The sequence below is a fragment of the Micrasema longulum genome, unplaced genomic scaffold, assembly GCF_059751315.1.
Source record: "Micrasema longulum isolate JH-2025_06_02 unplaced genomic scaffold, ASM5975131v1 h1tg003680l, whole genome shotgun sequence".
NCBI lineage: Eukaryota > Metazoa > Arthropoda > Insecta > Trichoptera > Brachycentridae > Micrasema > Micrasema longulum.
The window spans coordinates 9,041-33,001 of record NW_028280712.1 but is presented as its reverse complement, the minus strand read 5'-3'; the positions used below and the strand labels follow the sequence as shown (position 1 = coordinate 33,001).

At 32.9% G+C, this 23,961-nt stretch overlaps 1 protein-coding gene across 1 annotated transcript; it reads left to right on the top strand.

Moving 5' to 3' along the window:
• The first annotated feature begins 7 nt into the window (after positions 1–7).
• On the top strand, positions 8–3,876 carry LOC148270612 (uncharacterized). The gene is made up of 4 exons (XM_088242356.1): positions 8–1,688; positions 1,768–1,965; positions 2,310–2,434; positions 2,534–3,876. Exons 1-4 carry the CDS (start codon positions 92–94, stop codon positions 3,347–3,349), a joined length of 2,736 nt encoding a protein of 911 aa, XP_088098482.1. The 5' UTR covers positions 8–91; the 3' UTR covers positions 3,350–3,876.
• Positions 3,877–23,961: the final 20,085 nt, after the last annotated feature.

The window sequence follows — 23,961 nt, the reverse complement described above, 5'->3', positions numbered from 1 at the left end:
TCCAGCATATTCGTTTAGGATTAAAGGACAAGATCATAAGCCTGATATCACACCAGGACCTAATGTGTACGCACCAGAAAAATCTGATAAAATGCTAGATCATGCTCCAATGTACTCGTTTGGCATAAAAGCTCCTCATGAGAAACCAATCGATACCCCAGCTCCTAACGCATATAATCACGATAGGGCTGACAAAGCTGTTTTGGAAAGCTCTCCTGCATATTCATTCAGAATACGAGGACAAGATCATAGACCTGATAATACACCGGGTCCTAATGTTTACGCTCCCGAAAAATCTGATAAAATGTTGGATCATGCTCCAATGTATTCATTCGGTATTAAATCTCCTCACGAAAAACCATTAGATACACCTGCTCCCAACGCGTATAACCATGATAGAGCTGATAAAGCTATTTTAGAAAGCTCTCCTGCATATTCCTTTAGAATAAAGGGACAAGACCATAAACCAGATAACATTCCTGGTCCAAATGCCTATGCACTCGAAGGATTAGATTCAGCTCCAAAATACTCATTTGGAATAAAAGCTCCCCATGAAAAACCTTTGGATACACCTGGTCCTAATGCTTACCAACCGGAAAAAGCGGATAAAGTAATGCTGGAAAGCTCTCCGGCTTACACAATGAGACCCAAAGGCTATGAAGGAAAGCCAAATGAAAATCCTGGTCCTAATGTATATGATCCACACGCGATAGATAATACACCAAAATATTCATTTGGTTTGAAGTTAGCCGAAGAAAAACCATTCAACACTCCTGGACCGAATGCGTATTGCCCACAAAAATCTGATAAAGTTATATTGGAAAGCTCACCGGCGTATACAATGAGGCCCAAAGGACTAGATGGAAAACCGAATGAAAATCCCGGCCCTAATGTATATGATCCAAATGCATTAGATAACACACCAAAATATTCATTCGGATTAAAACTGGCAGATGAAAAACCATTTAATACGCCTGGACCTAATGCGTATTGTCCTGAAAAATCAGACAAAGTTATACTAGAAAGTTCGCCAGCATACACAATGAGGCCAAAAGGGCTAGATGGAAAACCAAATGAAAATCCCGGTCCCAATGTATATGATCCAAATGCATTAGATAACACACCAAAATACTCATTCGGAATAAAACTGGCAGATGAAAAACCATTTAATACGCCTGGACCTAATGCGTATTGTCCTGAAAAATCAGACAAAGTTATATTGGAAAGCTCACCGGCATACACAATGAGGCCTAAAGGACTAGATGGAAAACCAAATGAAAATCCCGGCCCTAATGTATATGATCCAAATGCATTAGATAACACACCAAAATACTCATTCGGTATAAAACTGGCAGATGAAAAACCGTTTAACACGCCTGGACCTAATGCGTATTGTCCTGAAAAATCAGATAAGGTTATATTGGAAAGTTCACCTGCTTACACAATGAGACCAAAAGGACTAGACGGAAAACCAAACGAAAATCCTGGACCCAATGTATATGATCCAGCAACATTGGATAATACTCCCAAATACTCTTTCGGTATAAAATTAGCGGATGAAAAACCGATTAATACACCTGGACCTAACGCATACAATCCAGAAAAAGCTGACAATGCAACTATGGATGGTACGCCAAAATACACATTCGGAATAAAATGTTTCCCAGAACAGGCTTTCAACACTCCAGGTAAAATATTTTTAAATAATTATTTCCTATTGAGATTTTGATAAATTGGTATAACTAATTACATGTTAATATATTTCAGCACCCAATGTATATACAATGCCATCCGTTTTGAATACTCCCTTGTACACAATATCAGGACGGCATAAGCTCCCAGTTGACGATAGAATCGCAGTACCAGGACCAGGAAACTATTCCCCTGAAAAGTTCGTCCTCACATTCTCTCCAAAACATTCCTTTGGCCTCAAAATTCAAACTGAAAAATTCTCCGACACACCTGGTAAGTCTGAGATTTTTCAAATGCCTTAATTACTTCTTAGATTTCTAACAAAAATAAAACTTAATGTTTAAATAAGGAAATTATTACAGAATAGGCACATAATATCACAGATACATATTCTTCTGCATCAAAAATGCTGAGTAGGTACGGCATTAAATATGGACTGAGGACCAACCGTTTACAAAGTCTTAGAATCAAATATATAGAATAATAATAATAACAATTTATAAAATAGTTATTATTGCTGTTATAAAAAAGAAAAGTAGATGTTTTTTTAGCCGTAAAAATAAATAAAACACTGACTAAATCATATACAAATAGTTTAACGTGTTTTTGAATTACAGCTCCAAACGTATACCGCATTCCATCCGTACTCGACACCCCCATGTATACAATGTCTGGGAGGTTCAAGGTGCCAGATGATGACAGGGTAAAGGTGCCAGCGCCAGGAACTTACTCTCCTGAAAAGGTTATTTTATATGATTTACAGATTGGATTTTTTTTTTAAAGTTGAGCATAATTAAAACTTTTATTAAAAAATACTTTATTTTTTAATATTAAATTGCAGGTTGTTCTTGACACCCCTCCTGCGCACAGCTTTGGAATTCGTCATTCGCCTTATGTTAGCCAATTGAGAGCGGATCAGACCATTGTGGAAAATCAAGTTTATCAAGCTAACAAGACGCATGTGCAATCTCAAACACAAGTACACCAAGTCCGCTCAACAACGACAACGCACGAAACGGAACCAACTAGAATAACAACAGTTGAAACCATCCAAAAACCTGAAATTAACCGCCTTCCAGCTCCAGTAGATAACACTGAAATTAGGACAATAACTCGACCAGTTACCCCTACACAAATAGTAAACGGTAGTAATACATCTGAAAGAAATACAAGATCCGAAACGGTAACAAGATACGTTGAGCCCAGTCAGAGCAACAGCGTAAATACTCAAGTCACTACACGTGTACAACAAGTACAGCCCAGCGACGCAACTGTCACACGAAGCGTAGAAAAATACACCACCGAAAATCGGCCAACCGGCAACGGTGTTGCGAAAACTTCCACCACTTACGAAATACAACCTTCTATGAATGGAGCAACTACCAAAACAACGAGAACTTACACCACGGAAGTTCAGCCATCGCAGAAAAACGTTATTCGTACAGTGAAAACTTACGTTGTTTCCCCAACGCAGACACAAACTGTGCGAACGGAGACGTTTGTTCAACCCACTAAAGTGACGAGGACTTCCACGTCTTCTCAATCCACGCAACAGAGCGTCAAGGCGCAGCAGGCCCAAGTTAGATCACAAGCGACAGTACAGAAACAGTCCCAAAATGGAACCGTCACTGTACAAAAATACATATGTGCATCATAAAAAAATGCACAGGATATTCAAACGACAAAAAACTTTTATATTTTTAGCATTGTTTAACCTGAAAACTATGTAACACCCTAATAAAAATAAATATTTTCGCCAATCTTCCTTCGAAAGTACCGATTTCAGAAAAATCACGACTGAAGTAAAATTCCTATTCCGCGGTTTCAATTCCATAACTTTAAGGATTTGTAGACGTTACTTGCGACTAACCCACACAGGTTCTTTAGAGTTCTTCAGAACTGACCCAAAAACGAAGGCGGAACCCCTTCTTAACAAAAGCCTGTCTAACATCTAACAAACATTTTGTGAGTAAAAATATATAAAATGCTAAAAAAATTCTGCATGACATAAATTTAGTCACCTGCGATCATTTTGTTTAAGTTCACCTATCATTTACAAATTAAGTCCATCAATCGATATGTAAAATAAAATTGAAAATCACATCTATTGTTACATAATTTTTACATAAAATTTTATACGAAATGTGACGATTATTTTGTTACTAATAAAAGCTTTGAAAAACATATAGTTCTTTTGTTTTATTGGTATTTTATGGGTATTAATATAATAGATTTTTAAAGGTATTTCTGATTTTTAATGAGGTGCAAAATAAGAATTTTTGAATTATTCATTTATTACAAAGGTATAATTTTTTAAAATATTTTATAGTGATAAACTTTTATCAAATCATTTTCTAGATGACAAAAGGTAAATGTTAATTATTTTCTGGAAATTCCGTTAGATGTCGCTTAAATTGAGGAAAGTCTTGTCTTGGTGTCCCTTATCTTTGGCAATTCTTCTTTTATTATTTTTAAATGCTTTAAACTGTTCTTATATTGTAATATTTATCCCTATAAATTGTATAAATGGACACTGTCCGTAAATAACTTCATAATTATTTTTTTGAAATTAGTCTTTGGATATATTATTAACACATTTTCTAATATATCATGGATTTTTTTTATGTCTGTTAATAAAAACCACAAGGAACTGCAAGTTTTGTAAAAAAAGGTTTCTTAATTATGATTTCTTAATATTATTATCACCAACGAGAACCCAAGTGTGTTTTTTTTAAATCAGATAGAAAAAAATGTCTTTCGAGTTTCGGGTATTTTTTCTCAATAAAAAAGATGCTCATATGTTTTTATTTAAAGGGAACAAACACAATAAATTTTTTTAAATAGAGAAAATTTCAACATAACCTCCAATTATGGGAGCGTGGTTAAAAATCAGTATTTTTGCAATCATAAGATATCAATGAAAGAAAAAACTTAGAAATCATTTGTTTCATAAAATTGAGTACATATTACAGCTTGATGATCCGGAAATACTCATTTCCCACATTCTTTACCTATTTTGTTTGCTCGCCATTTTGTTTACCTAAAATAAAAATTCATTATGCGATTAACCAAAAACTATTTAAGACACCATGTAATTCAACATTTTATTTATTTAAAAACAACCTACCGAAGTAAAAAAAACAAGTACTCACTCTGAACAAAAATACAACTAATGTAATGCTTGCATGGACTATTATAATACTCGCAGAAGTCCATCGCCAAATTTAACATTCTTTCGCTCACACTCAGCGTCTGCGTGGCACTTATCTTAAGGTACACTTTTATCATTGAAGAATATGCGGACGCTTAATTCGCAAAATTCTACAAGTAAAAAAATAGATGGATTACTATAGTAGTCTGTGGTAATACTTTAGCGTTAACATATTATTTAGTAAAATTTCAGTAAGGCTCTGTTCAAATTGGACATTCGTTATTAATAAATATGACTGCAAACCGTAATAATGTTATGTGCCGTGTAAGGTGTTGAGGGGCACTTTGTATTGAGTAATTGAATCGCCCTCCAGTAGTCAATAAAAGGCAGCTTCGAAGATGGTATTGTTTTATTTAGTTCACTTTTGAGAGTGTCCAACTACACTCATTGGGTTTACTGTACTTATAATTTAATAATATTCAAGTTTATATTTAATAATAAATTGTCGTAGTCACGACGTACTAAGTTAGGAATCTAATTTCAATGTGTCCTCCTGGAACCAATGTACTGGGTTATAAAGTGTACATTTTCAGTAAATGGAGGGGATTATAATAGGTTAATTTATGAAAGGTTCAGTTTGGAGCATCGCAAGGTGCATCTAAATAGTCAATCCTTAAAAAGACAATATTGTCCCCTGGGACATCCGCCCCTTGCAGGTGAGAGCATTAAGATAGGTAAATTATTAGACGCGTATAGACTCTAGATATAAATCGTCAAATGGGTAGAGACTACGACTAATAAATAACCATTGGCTAAAATAAAATGTCAAGTCAAAGATCAAAAATAAAATAGTTACGATACCATATAAGTTATTAAGGTGTGGGAGATGGAAATTATCTAACAAGGGTTTAAGCTTGTTTTGAATATAACAAAAGGCAAAAGGTTGGCACTTAACAATAAAGTCAATATTTCAACCATCAATTCGTCAATTAACCTCAACGCTGACCTAATTTTCTGCAAGCGTAATCCCATAGACATTATATTTATTATTATAATCGAGAAATAACAATAATTATTTATTCCGTTTTGTTGGTTCCAATGTTTACTGAATCTCATAAACTTTTAGTTAGAATAAATATTCATATGTTTGCTTCATATCATTCGTAAAGATAAACTGCTTCCTGTAGATAACTCGGATACCTAAACCACAGAAATGTAAGTAACATTGACCAATAAACGCTTTGTTAAAAATCGTTAACTCGAATTTTTATTCAGTTGCAAAAACAAAGATTTATGTCAACAACACATTGAATAAATACTAGTAGCAGTATGTTCAATCCAAATCTATCGCAGACAAGTATTTAGTTTTTATCCTCTTTTGCCTCTTATTCTTGGAGAAGGAACCGGGTTGTGGTCTCGTGGCTAGTGTTGCGGATTCACAGATCACAGGTCCGAGGTTCGAATCCAACTCTACTACAACTTGGTTCTCATTTTTCAATAGTCAGTTATTTACCACTCATCGCAAATAGCCCTCAATTTTTTTATATTTGAATAAATCAACGTCTGTCTCGTGGTCAAATAGTCGGCCCGTTTGCCTACTTGTGAAATGTCTCGGCTTTAATTACCGACATGAATAACATGATATACATAAATATTTTATAATAATAAATATTTTTTACATTACAATATTTTTTGTAAAGAAAGACTTCGAAACTCCAGTGCCTTATTTCAAAAAATATTTATGTCCATCCTACCGGGGAATCGTACCGAAGACCTAAGGCATGGCAGACAACCACGGTGTCGACTCATCTCAATGAGAGATTAAGTCGAATACACTCCTTCGGGGTTCTGGTTAAATTTCAAACGCACGAATATATGTGCTCTTCATCCCGTCCGGATATGCTAAATATTGTTATGTATAAATAAATATTATTATATGTTGTGGATACCAATCCGTTATCAGGTTTAGCAAGTATGCAGATACTGCTTCCCGATTTGTTTCCACATCTACTAGAAGATACGCCTACATAATATAACAACACATCGTAAATAGTGGAAAATTTCATTGCGGTCAAAATAAAATCTTGTTATTTTCATCTAAATCTGGATTTCTGAATCAACAATGCAATAATCAACTTATCAATATAGAATTTTCATTTTATGATTTCAAAAATGACATATTTGGTCAAAAATAAACAATATATAAAGCAAACGAAGAAAAATATACACATAATATTATAGCACAGCAACTTCACATAAATAATATGCATATATTTTGCAAAATTAAAAAGTAAAGTAACATACATGTAGATGGATAAAAAAATACACAAAATAAAATGTATTTAATTAATTTTCAACTAAAATAAAAGACATATTACAACATAGATGAAGAACATTTTAGAGAAGGTAATATAGAAGTCTAGGCATCTACAGGGCTTATGACCTGACATTAACTGGTTTAAGTGGCCACTTTACACACTGCGTAACATTCATCATTCTGCCCATATTTGAACATCTATATTCCTTCAATTCTTTCATCTGTTGATGTTTGTGAAGTTAAAGAGCTGAAACCTTTATGTATACGGGTAAGATTCACCTAATTGAAATATTTCCCCTACACACTAGGCGACGCGCGACGCCTGAATTTTTTTTTTCTATTTCTATACTTCTTCATGGATCGGGTGGATTTATCAACAATATTTTGAGTTTGTCCAAATTTTTGTAGACAAGGACTGGTAGGCAACAATGAAATATAAACGTAAAACCACCGTATAAATCAATAGTTCATGTCGGCCGTGCCGGGAATCGAAGCCGGAATCGATTTTGAAGTGTGGTGAAGGTGTGGTTGGTGGTGTGGTGAGCATGACGAATGCGCCCACCACTACTTTACTAGGGTGACTCGATTAAAAAAACTCTAAGCCATCTTGTCAAAAACACTCATCCAGGGTTCTAATTCCATTTACAACACATAACTGTATTCTTTATCCGCCCGAACACGGACAAATTTATATTACGTTATTGATGAAAAAATAGCATAGAAATCGACATTGCGTAGGCGTTCGATTGTACAGAACAACCTACAATTACCACCCCCTATGTTAACTGATACGGATTGTCTGTAAGGGTGTGACGTGTGTGATACCGCACCCCTGTACGAATATAATCATGATTCTTTCCTTGCGTCATCAGACCAAAGAAAGATGTGTTTTTGAGAAATTATTATAAACATGTATATTTCTTTTAAATTATTATTTATAATAAGTACAGAGTTTTTAATAAGTTTACTTCTGAACTACAAGACGCTGACAACAGGATTTGACCGCTGACAAAGAGACCTGGAGAGTTTGTGGATGCTGTTTGCACCTCTAATAAAATGGACGTGGATTTCGTAATAAAGTATTTATTAACGATTTATACAAAAAAAAAACATAAATTTATTATTTCAACAGCATATGCCCTTAAAAAAACATAAAAACATAATACTAAATAAATAAATATGATTAATGGGCAAAGAAAACATATTTCACTTTCATAAAACAATAAAAAAAATAACCAACATAAGTTTAAAATATTACTACATTTAAAAATAAATAAAAAGAAACAAACGATCATGAAAGTAAAAAATATATTGAATGTTTACAGGAAAGGGATAAATAAGGTCTATTATATTCTTGTGGGGGGGGGGTCTCAGCATTTGCAGCCATCGCTCGAACAGGAGTGAGTGGATCCATTCTGCGGTGTCATGGAGAAGCGTATTGTTGGAGCATTTAAGGCGTCATATACTTCAAGTTCTTTTGGGAACCAGGGCCGCGATTATAAAGACGAGTTTCCACCCTATTAGAGAGGTAGAAACTTATTATTACAAAAGTTTTGTAATTTTATACTTACTTTTAAACATGTTTTCAATAAATAAAATAATAAATACTGGCCCGACTATTTCGGTGGTTACATTTGCTAATTGGGCTAACGCCCCATAAGCAAAAATTAAATTATAATCACACGACACAAACATTTTCACGGTAATTAAAAATGATATATGTTTGTTTTGCATGTGATATCAGTCACTGTTTAATCTGTAAAGGGGAGTATTGTACCTACTTATAAATGTGATAGCATACCGATTCGATGATGTTGTACAATAATCAATCAATCCTGGTGGCCTCCGAGGTGTTATGGCTAAGACGCTTGACTCGCGCACGGAAGGCTTCGGGTTCGATTCCCGGTGAGAGCACAAAAAATTTATTAAAATAACAAATAAAAAGTTCTGCGCTGTAATTCACTAGTGTAATTGGGCCTTTTGGCCCGTTTGTGAAGTAATGAAAATAAAAATAATAAAAGCTGCTCTATTTTAGTTAACCCTTTCAGATAGAGTGCGAGTGTTCATTCAAATAAACACGAAATCTTAGATTTACTCACGTACCTACCAAAATGAAAAAGCAGTGTGTTTTTACTTCATACTACTACTACTACTACTACTACCATCACGCCATTTCCCCGTAGGGGTAGGCAGAGAGAATGGACCGCCACACACGTCTATCCTGGCATACAATCCTAGCCTCTTCCACATTCATACATCTTGTCATACATGCCCTTCGGTTCTGTCTGCTTTTGACATGACCAGACTTAAGATTTTGGTTTATCTGATCATGCCACGTCTTCCTTGGTCGTCCTTGTCTAACGTTGCCGTTCATTTTCGCCATATATACTTGTTTTACCATTCTTTCGTCGTCCATTCGTTCTACGTGACCAAACCATCTCAGAGACCCTTTCTTAATCTTATCAATTATACTTGTCTCAGATTTACACTCTTGCCTGATTTCATCATTCGTAACCCTGTCATGCATTGATTTCCCACACATTCGTCTAAGAGATCGCATTTCAACCGCGTTCACTCGGCTTTCATCCTTCATCTGCCAGTTCCATGTTTCACTTCCATACATAAGTGTTGGGACTAAAACTCCGTTGTGCTTCATAGTATCCCTAAATACGTCTCGATTTTCTGTTTATGTTATATGTTGATATTAGAGTTTTTTTTAATTATTTTTTATTTATTTATTTATATATACGCCTAATCGGCATTTTAAGGACAACATTATTATAAAAGAAAGTAGAAAGACACAATGATATATGGTAAACTTGGTGGGACTGGAAGCGGGAGAGAGGTGTTTATAATTGAATTTGATTCAGTGATCGTATGAAAGAAGACAACTTATTATCAAAGAAATCAAGACTGGTATGTTTGTTGGCAGACTCAATAATTCTGGGCATAGGGGAATGAAAACCATAGTTGGTTCTATGGTTATCGGTATAAAAGAGTACTTTAAAAAAAATAAAATATATTATTATTATTTACATACAATATTACATTTTAGTTATTTTAAAACATTTTTAAAAAAAAAATTTTTTTACAGGACTCACCAAGCCAATGAATATGGCTTGTCGGTAAAGATCCTTTACAATTAATCATGTGATAGTCCTACATGGTTGTATAATTGTATAATAATAATTACTACTAAATTAAATATAGGGAGCGAAAAAAAGTACATGTAATTTATGCTTTCAAAAAAATATTTAGAAGATGTAAAAAAAAGCAAAAAATAAGTGAATGATAACGCAATTTTAAGACAAAAAAATAAATAAATACAGAACCGGAGTACCAAAATTTTAAACAGAAGTGTGTACATATTTAATAGGCACAAAGAATTTTATTAAAAACATTATTTATTAACATATCTATATCTATCCATATCTAAGTCTATATCTATATATCATCCTCATCCATATCCATACATATATATACCCGTACATGCACACATACATATCCATACATACATATATACACATATATACACATACATACATATATATGAACATCCATATACACACATAAACATCCATGAGAATATTACTTAGTTATAAATTCTATTTTATATATATCTATATTTACAAATATTCATTTTTTTAAATATATAAACTCCTGATCGAATAGCCATTCTATTATTTTGCCCTTTTCACTTTTGGTAGTGCCATTTCTCAGATTGTTTGGTAACAAATTGAACATAACGGGAACCACATATTTTAAAGTTCTTGTCCCATATTTGTTGCTTGTCTTTGGAATCACTAAACCTTCATTTTGTGTGGGATATTTAATTTTATTAGGATATTAGTTTTTAGTTGGGATATTTAATTTTATTGAGCTCAGTAGTTCAGGACCATCAATGAGTGAGTTGAGAATTTTAAATAGGACTAGAAGGTCGGATTTATTTCAATGGTCTTGAAGAGAAGATATATTTAAGACATAAATATAAAAATTGTAAATATCTATTATTTATTGTCCAAGGCCATTCTGTAAAGTTGCTACATGTCGCTTGGTATCTTTTTACTTTCCATCGCCCATATTTAGTAAAGTCCCTTTGAAGAGATTTTTCGCAAAAATGCCGTTTTTTGAATAGACTAAAAAATATTATATTATAGACATAATTAGTAGAGGGTTTGAATTTGCCGGATATCCGGAAACCATGACCTGTTTCTTCTGTTTCGTCAGATATTCCGTTGCCTAGAATGTTTACTATTCCCGATTGGTAAAATCTGGCAGGGAACCCGAGCGATAATAAATTAACAAGAGATTATGGAAGACTCGTTTGACTAAAAATGCAGTTAGATAACATAAAAATAACAATGATCTTCCGAAGTTTGTATTTTTTCATGCAAAAAATATAGAGTTTCAATCGATAAGGAGGCATCGAAACAAAACCCTTAACTATTATTATGTTAATCGTTGTGTAGTGCAGATATTTCATTATTATACTTCATAACACTCTCAATTCAGTTCTTTAAACGTTTTTAGTAAATTTCATTTTAAAAAAAACAGACAAACAATCACGCCGCTACCACGTAGGGGTAGAAAGTAAAGATAAAACGTAAAGATAGAACGCCACATCAGTCTGTCTTTGCATACAGACCTCGCATTCATACATTTTCTGTGGCACGCAAGCCGACTATTGACGCAAGCGATTATTCCAACTTTCGACATGTCCACCTTTAAGTATTTGTTGAATTTGACCATGCCATGTTTTTCTCGATCTTCCTCGTTTTCATTCATTCGCATCGTTAATCCTTTCAGTCGTTCTTTCGCTGTCCATTCGCTCTACATGTCCAAACCAACGCAGCACCCCTTTCTTGATTCTGTCGATAATGCTTATCTCAGCCTCACATAGTGCACGAATCTCGGTATTTGTACACCAATGATACATAGTTTTACCACACATTCGCCGAAAAAATCGCGTTTCGACAGAATTCAGCATACTTTCATCCTTTTTTTCCAATTCCATATCTCTTATCCTTAGAGGTTGAGGTCAGTGCTATGCTTTAAGCTCTTGACGTCACTACGATCTGTGACGGGTCCCCGTTATTAATTCTCAATTCTCAAACTTGAGTCTCAAACTTGAGTCAACCTCAGATGCGCATTTTTCAGAAAACAGCCAGCCCTAGTAAAACTCTGATGTATGTTGTGTCATTTGTATTCAAAATATTATTTTTTCTATTAAAATATTATAAGAATCGCTTATTCCATTCAAGAAAACTAATTTCATTGTGAGGTAAAGGATTGTTGGTGATTTTTAAAAAATCTGTCTAACCACTCAACTTAAAATGTGTATTTTGCGAAAAAAATCCAGATCTCATATTGATGATACCTCATTTATACTTTAAATGTGACATTCTGTATTAAAACATTTTTTTATTACAAATGTTTATATATTTATAATATGTATTTTTATTTAAAATAGAAAATATTTGTGAATTTATCCACTTTAATTTACTTAATAGAACTAGATTTCTGAAGGAATTAATCTTCCCATCAGCATCTATACCGGAATATTTTTTTAATGCTATGGAATTTTTCGGCAAATTGAGAAATGCCGTTTTTGTGATCAACACTATTTTCAGAACGTGATTCCAAATTTCATGTATTAAAGCGGCCGGGATGTTTTTAGCTGGACATAGAATTGACCTTACTGCACCCAAAAACACCAATATCTCATTTTATAAAAAATGTGGACTGAAATTGTCTATGCATAAGTACATTTAGTTGCTGTTCTTTATTATATCTATTGCTATCAAATAATATATGGAATGATGCCCAGTGGGTAATCAATTGTTTTCCATTGATTAATCGGGTGTCTTAACGTTCTATAAAACACAGTTGGTTGCCGAGTCCAGAAAAGCAACGAGGGGATATAATCAATAAAACCAATTTATAGACATTAAAGATGAGCAGTAAAAAATAAGTCATCAATATCGATTAGAAGAAGCTACTTACATTTTTGTATGTTTTCTTATGCCAAGATTACGCAAGCGGACAAAATTATCAACACATTAAAAGCGGGATGGGAACGTTTTAGATGAGGAAATATGGAAGTCTAACACTGTTCTTCAGCTCTGTTGGAATGTGTTAATTTTCTCTATCTATAAGAGTCACTGGCTTTTGTCTACAAATATTGAAACAAACTCAAAATATTGAAGAACATAACTATGTTTAAGCAAAAAGTTTAAAAAGCACAATAATTTCTAATATTATTTATAATGGAATATTTTGAGAAATCGGGTATAACGTAGTTAATATTATTTTTTTAGGAGCCTTACTTACATATTTTATACAGTTAATATATTACGACAGAGATGAAGAACATTTTATAAAGGGGAATATTAGTGTGATCGGTATGGGTATGGTATCGGTATTTTTATTATTAATCATTGTTTATAATATTTTTTTAAAATATAGATATTTTTGTAATATACACAATGGATGTAACAGAAGTCTGGGCATTAACAGGGCTGCCATTGGCTGTTTTAAATCTCCACTTTACGTAATAATATTGATTACATTACCTTCAATGTAATAAAATTATCTAAAAAATCAATTGAAGTACCAATGAAGTGCTTTATGCACCACTACCCAGAGAATAGGGAAATGATGATAATGATAACCTTTTTTTTACATGGTTTAGTTACCTGTGTACGTTCTACATACTTTAAGCATTAAAAAATCATAAGAACGTAAATATCAATAAAATATTTATACTGTGTATTTTTTATATTTGTACATAAAAACATAAAGATATATGTGTGTATGTAAATATATGTGTATATAAAGATGTGTACATATATGCGGGTGTATATATGTGTGTGAGTATAAATGTATATGTACGAGTATGTATGTATAAATTTGTTCATACAATCATGCAATAACGTAAAAATGATTAAATCAGTAAACCAAATAAAACGCAAAAAAAAACTAGGGTTATCAAAGAAACAATAATTGTTTAAATTATTTATTAAAGATGCAGTTTTGTATAAATATGCATGTTTAATTGCCTCTGCGTTTTACACATTAAAAAAACATGATGTGTAATTTTGAATTAAGTACAATTTTTTTTTCTTTTATTTTTTTGGTTATTTATTTATTAAAAGCATACAAAAATTAACATATAAATTATCAAGTCCCACTGATCTGCATAAAATGCAGTTCGTCAGCAGGTGCTTATAGTTAAGTTCTAATGTATATACATAATCTTATCTCTTAAATTCTCTAAACATATAAAAACTCTTATTACTATGGAAAAAAAGGAAAATATGTACATCGAAAATAAAAAATTGGCCAAACAAAAAAGAAAAACACAAAAAATCTTAATACAAAAAACCACGTTCTAAAAGCCAGATTCTCAGCAGACGTCTTTCTCTTGAGACAGATAAGTTTTTTTGGTTTTTAAATTGAAAACATACAATACATAATTTTATATAATATTCCCAAGGAGTTTTTGTAAAAAACTTATTTAGGAACATACAGATAACAATATTTATTTACAGACGTTTTCATATTTTAAACTATAACGTTATTTACAAAAGCAGAATAGAAATTATGATACACCACAAAGAAAAGAGTATGAAAAAGTTTCAAAAAAATATTTAATAAACATAATACAAGGTATGGAAATGAATTCAAAATGATATACTTGAAGTAGTTTTGGTAAATTCCCTAATCACTAATATTTTCAGATTAATTTCACGTTTTGATATTACCTCTGGGAACTATCCGCCTTTCATTCGGTGGTCTATTAATATATCGTCTGCTAGAACTGTGAGTGCGGTGCCCAACCTGACTTCGTGTATTTTTTTTGATCACGTGATTCAAGCCTCACCTTTCCCAGTTTAATTAAACTAAGTAATTCAAGTCCGTAGTCTGACTCTAATGCAAAAAACGAAATCATGTGCCTGTCTAGAGGATAGAATTACATCCACGAAAGTGACACAAAAATAATTATTCGAATACGGAGAAACAAAAAATAATTTTATGTAATTCACTCGCCTACGCCTACGGTACGTTTATTAAGGTGTGAAACAATCTTCCTATCCTCTTTGTCAAGCTTCATTCTTGAAACGTGATAGTTATCGATACATCATCATCATTCCCTTAAATGAAATGCACACAATGGTCCATAGGACACTACAATGGAATACAGTAAAAAAAATCACTGAAATTACTTGGCTTTATTAACAGAATATCCTCTGATTTTACTAATGTCCGCACTATCAAAACTTTTTATTGCTCAACTGTTTGCGCCCTCTTCTAGAATATGCCTCCGTGGTCTGGTCTCCAAAATCGCTTACTTCGAAAAAAAGCACGGGTGCTTAGACTATAGAGAGGTAACTATTCATATACTATAGTAAATGTTAAATATTTATAGTCTATAAAAACATAGAACTAATATTAAATAATGATGTAATAACTTATATTTACACATAAGTTATTAATTAAAAAATACTTGGTATACTTGCACATATTTGTTTGAACAATTAGCGCTTTCACCCTTTAATGGGCATCTTCAGACTGGTGAATATTATACAGTGTAAGAATAAATTATGTAAAACTAAATATTATCTGAAGTCTGGGTATATTTAAAAAAATATTTGAAATGGATACATTACGCAATATTTCAATCGAACAGAGTGGGACGAATTATTGAAAAATGCATTGACGGTGTACTGTAAGAGAGGATTCTATTCTATGAAAAACATTTATTGTTTTATTATAATGTACAGGGTTTTGTTATAATTTAAAAGTTACAGTCGGCTATCAAAATAATGTATTTAATGCGTTTTAACACATGATTAAGCCCAAACGGCCAAAATTTCTATGTGCCTGAGGCCCGGGGGCTGATGAAATGAGGACCGGTGGGCTGATTTAATGAGGCTCGGGGGAACTAATTTACCGGCATGTAACTGTTACCCGCTAGTAGATAAGTTTTAGTAGGGTTTTTTTTATCTAACACGTAGCTAACACTGCGGTCTCCGTAGTGTAGTGGTTAAGACGCTTGACTCACGCACGGAATTTTCCGGATTCGATTCCCGTTAAAACACAAAAATTCAATGTGATTTTTCTCAAGCTTGGGTCTTCTGTGCTGTGATCCACCACTGGAATGGTGAAAATAAACCAAAAAACATACCTAATCACTTTTTGTGTAAAAAAGTGAAAACATGCTAACTTCTTTTTCCTATCGTGTTTGCATTTTTTTTATCTTAACCCATATCTCTCCATAGAGATAATGTCGTCAGTCGTCACTTTAAAAGTTAATACTATTAAGTAAACGCTGCACAAATGTTTCACAGAGATTACGTAGGGCAGTGGTCCACAACCCCCGGGCCGTGGACCAAATGGTACTGGGCCGCGCAAGGGCCTGCTTAAAAATAAAAAGTACTTTTGAAAAATCGAACGTACCTATAAAATTGATCATAGTGCTGTAATGACTGAAAATTAATATTCTTAGGTCATTCCCTTCACTACGACAACAAAACAAAGTGTTTTTCTAAAAATCATTTTAATCATTCGTATGTATAAATATTTATTTAATTTTTACCCCGGTTTCCCTATTCCTAAATCCCTATTGCCATTTCCGACATCCTATCTATGTGAAACGGGGTTTTCTGCAGTGCTGACTGTCAGCAACCAAAATAAAACAAATAAATAAACTAGACACAAGCAAGACACTTCGGATGTCACAATCTCCTATTATCCCCAGATGGAACCATCTCGTTTCAATGAAGCAAGCTCAGGGTTCTCATTGATTTAGCATTAAGTCAAAATATTCAATCTGCTTTTATTCAGTTTTAAGGGGTAACTGTATTTTATTTCGAAGGCATGTTTAAATACGATTCAATCAAAAATATAAATATAAATAAATCAAAGCACACAAAACATCAACATCAAAACTTTTAAAGAAAATATATAAATAGCTTTTAAGTTAATATATCTGCAAGATATCAGAATAACATTATAATCTCGATATTAAACCCTAAGCATTATCTTAGAAAAAACTACTTTCAACCTTCCGTTGAACCTAAATAATATTGAAAACACCCATGAGTCTAAAAGAAAATTTTAAAAATATCTGAAACTTAATAATCCTTCATTGTTATTATATATTTTTACTTAATTTTTCCCACAAACCTTGTGTTTTCTCTTCTATTATTTGTCACTATAACTTATGTACCACAGTTGTAAATTTTATCATTATATATTATACAAATATATTGTTTTTAATATTTTTTTTAAAATTCATTCAATGTTAAACCCTTATTAAACAAATTCACAAATTATGAAACATTGACCGGTCCGCGGCGAAAAAAAGTTTGGGGACCACTGACTTTGGATATATATTGTTAAAATGAGATAAGTAAAAAAAAAACAACGTTTGAGAAGGAAACAAGTTTCAAAGCTGTATGTATTCGGTGTTAAAAAAAGTTGTATCCGCTTTTTTTTTGAAATTTAAAAATGAGCGCCTAAAATAAAACGAAATGGTAAAGATTATACGTCATTTGAAATAAAAAAATTTGCTCTACGAGATGTTGTGTTTGTTTTTTACGTTACATTTATTATTTTATTTTATTACAAGCCTTCAAAATTGAATGTCAAATAGACGAAAGTGAGTATTTTCGACACTTCCCTCGTATGCGTTTAATCGAGGGAATAAAGCTGACAAGCTGCTCGCGATATTTTTGCAGTGTACGATGAAGATGCTATAAATTGTTGACTAATTTGTTGGAGTTGTGTTATTGACTTACGTTAACACCCAATACAATAAAAATAACCAATTTGATGATAAGCCATTATCTTTTTACGAACACCATGCATTTTAGTTCGGTTACTGAATTTTATACAATGTATCAAAATACGTGTAGGTATTTATTGTAAATAACTGTAATAAATAAAAAATAAATTGGATTATTTGTTAATTAAACATCAATTAAAAATACATCAAGTTTGTCAAAATGTTTGTAAACAAGTAATGCAATACTGGATTCCACCCCCTATGGCGTTGATACATGATATGTATTACAACAGAAATGGAGGACATTAGGTAATAACAAGAGTAATAATTAAAACAACAAATGTCTTGAACAAGTAGAATAAATTGTGTATCTGGGATGCATGTTTTCAAGAGATGGAAGAGTAGAAAGTTATGTTGAAAGGTGAGTGAATGCGAGCAACAAAATGAACGGCGCACTAAACACAGTAATTGCTAATAATAATATGTTAATCGAAGCTAAACTGGCAGTGCACAACGGAGTTTTATTCCCAACACTTATGTATGGAAGCGACTCATGGAACTGGCAGAGGAAGGATGTAAGCCGAGTGAACGCGGTTGAAATGCGATCTCCTAGACGAATGTGTGGGAAATCGATGTATTACAAATGATGAAATCAAGCAAGAGTGTAAATCTGAGTCAGGTATAATTGATAAGATTAAGATTAAGAAGAGATTAAGATACAGATTAAGACAGGGTCTCTGAGATGGTTTGGTCATGTAGAAAAAATGGATGACAAAAGAATGGTAAAACAAGCATATTTGGTGAAAATGAACCGTAACGTGAGACGAGGACGACCAAGAAAGACGTGGCATGATCAGATAAACCAAAATCTTAAGTCTGGTCATGTCAAAAGCAGGCAGAACCGAAGACCATATATGACAAAATATATGAATGTGGAAGAAGCCAGAAATGTATGCCAGGATAGAGGTGTGTGGCGGTCCGTTCTCTCTGCCTACCCCTACGGGGAAATGGCGTGATGGTAGTAGTAGTCAAACTAAAATTTCTTACTGCATAAGCGATCAAATCAACCGGCCAATGACATGGCATGGGCACTCTAAATGCCTTGAAAATTTAAGTCCGATATCCATGGATGTTTAAACTACGATATAGTATGCAGTTAAAAAATCTGAAAAAGGTGTACCAAATTCACGGTATTTCAGGATCAGACCACAAAATTTCAGAGGGACATTCCTCATAGAAAATTTTTAAAACAGATTTTTTAAAATAATTTTAAAATAGAGTAAATCCTTAATTTCAAAGACTAGCATCCCTTCCACAAACCGTACTTCCCTTGTCCGCGTCCGGTGCGTATCACTTCGTTGGTCAAATACGTTTTTCATCTCATTTTTAGGGGAGGTGTAGGGGTTTGTGGAAGGGATGCTAGTCCGAGAAATTAAATATTTACTTCATTATCGTTTTATAAAAAATAAACATTTAAATAAATAAATTTTTGGAAAAAAAAAAAAAAAATTTTTTACCATAAGACATGTTCCTCTGAAGTTTTGCGGTATGGCCGTGGAACATCATGTAAAACTTAAATTCGACTATAGTAGTGCATCAGTTACATTGTCGATATATCTATAAATTGATGTTAGCTTGGAGTTACTCGCAGTTCGTAGCCAAGTCCCTAGTCTAATTATATTATTCATAGCGCTCGACACTCCTGAAAATTCTTCATTGATTATATTTCTCGTAGTCTAGACCACAATGTGATTACCAGAGAAGCAATAAGCAATGACTTGTATTCTGATATTATTTACACGTATTGAATTCAAGGTAAACCAGCAAATAATTAGTAGTTACTATTTACTGCGAATTGCAGTAGTTGAACAAGACAGAGATTGCGTACAATGACAATGATAATAAATGTACTATTTCCAAGAGTAGGAAAAAAACATTTTTTTCAATTCTATTATTCAAATAAAAACGAAAACGAAATTTAATCCAATATATCCTCCATATTCCTCTTTTTCCACATCCGCTCCCAATCGGAGCAGTGGACATCACTAAACGCCTCCAGGGCCGCGATTACAAACGCTATCTTCATCGGTACATACCGACGCTGGAAAGAAAAAAGTTACCAAGCGACACGTAGAAACTTTATTTAAGAGCCAATCAAAGGTTTTTTAAAAATATATATATTTTTTTTTAATATTTATCAACAGTAATACATGTAAAAAAAATAACAAATGACATATACAGAGAATAAAACCAATGACAGATATCCACAGAAATACATTAAATACACGTACAAAACATACTAGTGTGTTTGTGTGAGAGGGTGGGTGAGTGGGTGTTATATTGGAATGAGGGTGGAAATGAGTGTAAATATTATTGCACAAGTGTCGAAAATATAAATATATATAAAATATTAAGAATTAGAGATAAAATAAAATAAAATAAGATAAAATAAGACTTTATTATTGAAACTAAGTATAAGACAAAAAAGTATGTTTTAAGGCGCGCATTTTAAATGTTATTTTTTCACAATCAAATGGATCAATGAAGGGAAAGTTCAAATTATATTCACGAGCAAAACGTATAAGTGGAGAGTTCTGGGCATAGTTCGTACGAACTGCTGGCACATGAAATAGAGAGCTCGACGTGTGACGGGTGCGGTAGCCGGGGACATTTTATGATAACTCCGACATAAGAGCCGGACTATCAAGGCGTCTACTAAGTATGTCATGAAGCACCCCCATGCCTAATAGTAGACGGCGATCTTCTAAAGTAAGCAAGTAGTGCTTTTTGCAGGAAGACACATAATTGAGATCGGCATTCCTGCATCTCCAGTTTTTTCAAATTAATAAAGAATCTCGTATTTTTTAAAAATAAATATTATGTAGGAATCATGCCAAAATAATACATTTGTACATTTTTTTTTTTGTCAAAAAAAACCAAAAAAACTTTACCTTACTTTTTTTTACTTTACTTTACTACATTTCGCTTGGTAACTTTTTTTTGCCCTGTATCGATATAGAGACAGTATAAATTAACATCCGTATTTATGTACGAAAATTAGAGTATTTGAACGAAAATTTAAAGTACCTTTGTGGGTTACCTGTAATTGAACATGTTCAAGAAAAATAAATATATTTTTCAAACAGAAAACTTTTTTAAATTTAAAGATAAATGTTTACTTTTGTAAAAAGTTTTTGTCTTAAGATATATTTTTTAATATTTTGCCAAAGAATGGCTAAAAATATTTACGATGCAAATGTTCATGGATGCAGAAATAGAGGAAGACCGAAAAAGACTTGGCATGACCAAATCCAACAAATACTTGAAGATGAACATGTTAAAAGTCGGAATAATCGGCGAGCGTGCATGAGAAGATGTACGAATGTAGAGGAAGCGAGATATGTAAGGAAATAAAGAGCTATGTGGCGTTCTGCCTACCCTTACGGGGAAACGGCGTGATGGTTTGTTTGTTTGTTTTGCTCTAAAAAATTAACAGTAATTTTTAACAGAGTTCTCCTTGAGATCAATAAATAATTAATAAAACGATTTTGTTTAATAAAGATTTATTGTGCGCTGATCTCAATCTCATCGGTATTCTTTAGCTGGCTCATTTCTATGACTATTTTTGAAAATGGAGGTATCTTTAAGAAAATTAACCAATATCTGGTATTTATTTTAATACGTTTATTTCGTTGGTAATAAAACAGTATATTCCTTAATCTTTCAAAGTAATCTTGAGAAAAATATTTACGCAAAAGGGAAAGTGAAGCTATTTTAAATTCATGAGCCATTGACCGGATAGGCTTCAAGTTACAGACAGACATGTTCACGAGAAAGCAGTTGACCTACTGTCAATATACATAGAACAGTAAATGACATAACAAAGCAGCGCTTGCTTAGTAAATCTTTAAAATACTTCATTTTAGTTATTTATTTCACCATCAACAATTCGTAAATTGTCCACCTCTTAGTCTAATGGTCAGTGCGTTTGGCTATCATGCATGAAATATCGAGTTTAATTACCGAAAATAATGAGATTATATTTATTGAAAAGGGTATTTATTAAACCATTTTTTTTTGTCTACACATACACTCCTCTACGCACCCGGTGGGGCTAGGCCACTGAATTGGTAAACTAAATGCTATCTCTAAATTTATTTCAACAGAGAGGGAAAAATTTTTGAGAAGGAAATATGGAAGTCTAGGCATTTACAGGGCTTATGACCTGTCATTGGCTGGTTTAAGTGGCCACTTTACACACTGTGTAACATTCACCATTCTGCCTATGTTTGAACATCCACATTTCCTCAACTCTTCCATCTGTTGACTTTTGTGAAGTAAAAGAGCTGAAACCTTTATCACGTGGGTGAGATTCATCCGGCTGAACCAAATCACCTACTAGGCAACGCCTGAAAACAATTTTTCAATTTTTATACTTCTTCTTGGCCACTTAAACCAGATAATGACAGGTCATAAGCCCTGTAAATGCCTAGACTTCCATATTCCCTTCTCAAAAAATTTTCCCTCTCTGTTGAAATAAATTTAAATATGAACAACTCCCTAGGGAGGAAATCCAGCCAGTCTGCAAGCATTTGGACATAATCAAACATTGTTAAATGCTATCTCGATCATCACAGAGGGGTAATATAATCCGTTTTACGCTTCAGGTGCCAGGGACAATTAAATATTGCGGTGCGAAACCACATTTAAACCAATATTTCATGTCAACTTTTACAGGAATAGAACCCGGAGCATCAATCGGACAAAAGGTAAGCGAACGCGCAAATCACTGCACTATGAGGTGAAAGTATGAGGGTATTAGAACCAAACTGAGAAATCACCACCAAAAACGGAAAATTAGTTATTGATGCCAAAATAGACTAATCATGAATACCAACCTACCTAAATAATAGCGTAATTCAAAACCATCTCTAAATCTTGCAAAACCGATTTCAATTACACTACTTGACAACGCAAACTAAGCATTCTTTATGAGGCAGTGAACCATAATTAGAAATCTCACAATTCTTTTTTCAAAGTTTTTCGCAAATATCTCAGTAACTACTGCTTTACAAAATTATGACAGGAATAGTTGACTGTACAGAACTACTTAATTTAATAACAATACATGTGCCAGCCAGGATTTGTAGACGGTACCACCTGTTTCATGTACCAATAAGTAAAACATCGTTTGTTAAAAATGCTTTTTTTCGTAGGACTTTTTCAATGTACAATACAAAATTTAAAAATATAGATTATACAAACATCACTCTGTCAGATTTAAAATTTACACTAAAAATGCATTATGTAACTTAGTAGACATTATAATAATAAATATGTACATCTCCCTTCCCCTCCTTATCCTCTCTTCAAGCATACTTGTCCTAATCCCGCCCAATTTACAGTAACTTAATGTTCTTAAAATAAATTCTTTGATTATTGAAAAATATTTACGAGTACATGAAAATAACATTTTTATATGTATAAATTATATGTATTTATTTGATTTGTAATATATTCTCTTTACTAACTTTGTATACTATGTGGAAATCTGTTATTAGTTCTGAGTTTATACACTATATCTGTTTGTTTACCATAAATATGTATGTAGAACTGTTGATTTCCCAAATAAAATAAATAAACTCCTTCAATGGAGATTTCTAAGTTTTCTTCTAATGCCCACATATCTCTACGCTATTTTTTTTTACAGGATGTTTACCTGAGAGTAGCCATCGATTCTAATTTTTAATTTCGAAATTCCTCCTAGACTCGCCGAACACTCGATAATTATGAAAGATTCATTATTGTAAAACAGCTCATTCATTATTTTAACTGTAATGACCTCATTATTTTGTTGAATTTCTAAGGCCATGCCCAGTTTTTAAAAATTAATTTAAACGTCTATTACAAACCTTTGCCCTTTTAAAACTAGACACTCCCTTGTATTCGAAAGCCTAGTTTTAAGAAAAACTAAATGGTAATAACACTAATAAGTGTGTATTATTAATTATT

Coding starts and splice junctions, on each gene's coding strand:
- LOC148270612 (XM_088242356.1), top strand. CDS start 92: ATGCTAGATCATGCTCCAATGTACTCGTTTGGCATAAAAGCTCCTCAT. Junction 1,689..1,767: donor ACAGGCTTTCAACACTCCAG/GTAAAATATTTT, acceptor AATATATTTCAG/CACCCAATGTATATACAATG. Junction 2,435..2,533: donor GAACTTACTCTCCTGAAAAG/GTTATTTTATAT, acceptor ATTAAATTGCAG/GTTGTTCTTGACACCCCTCC.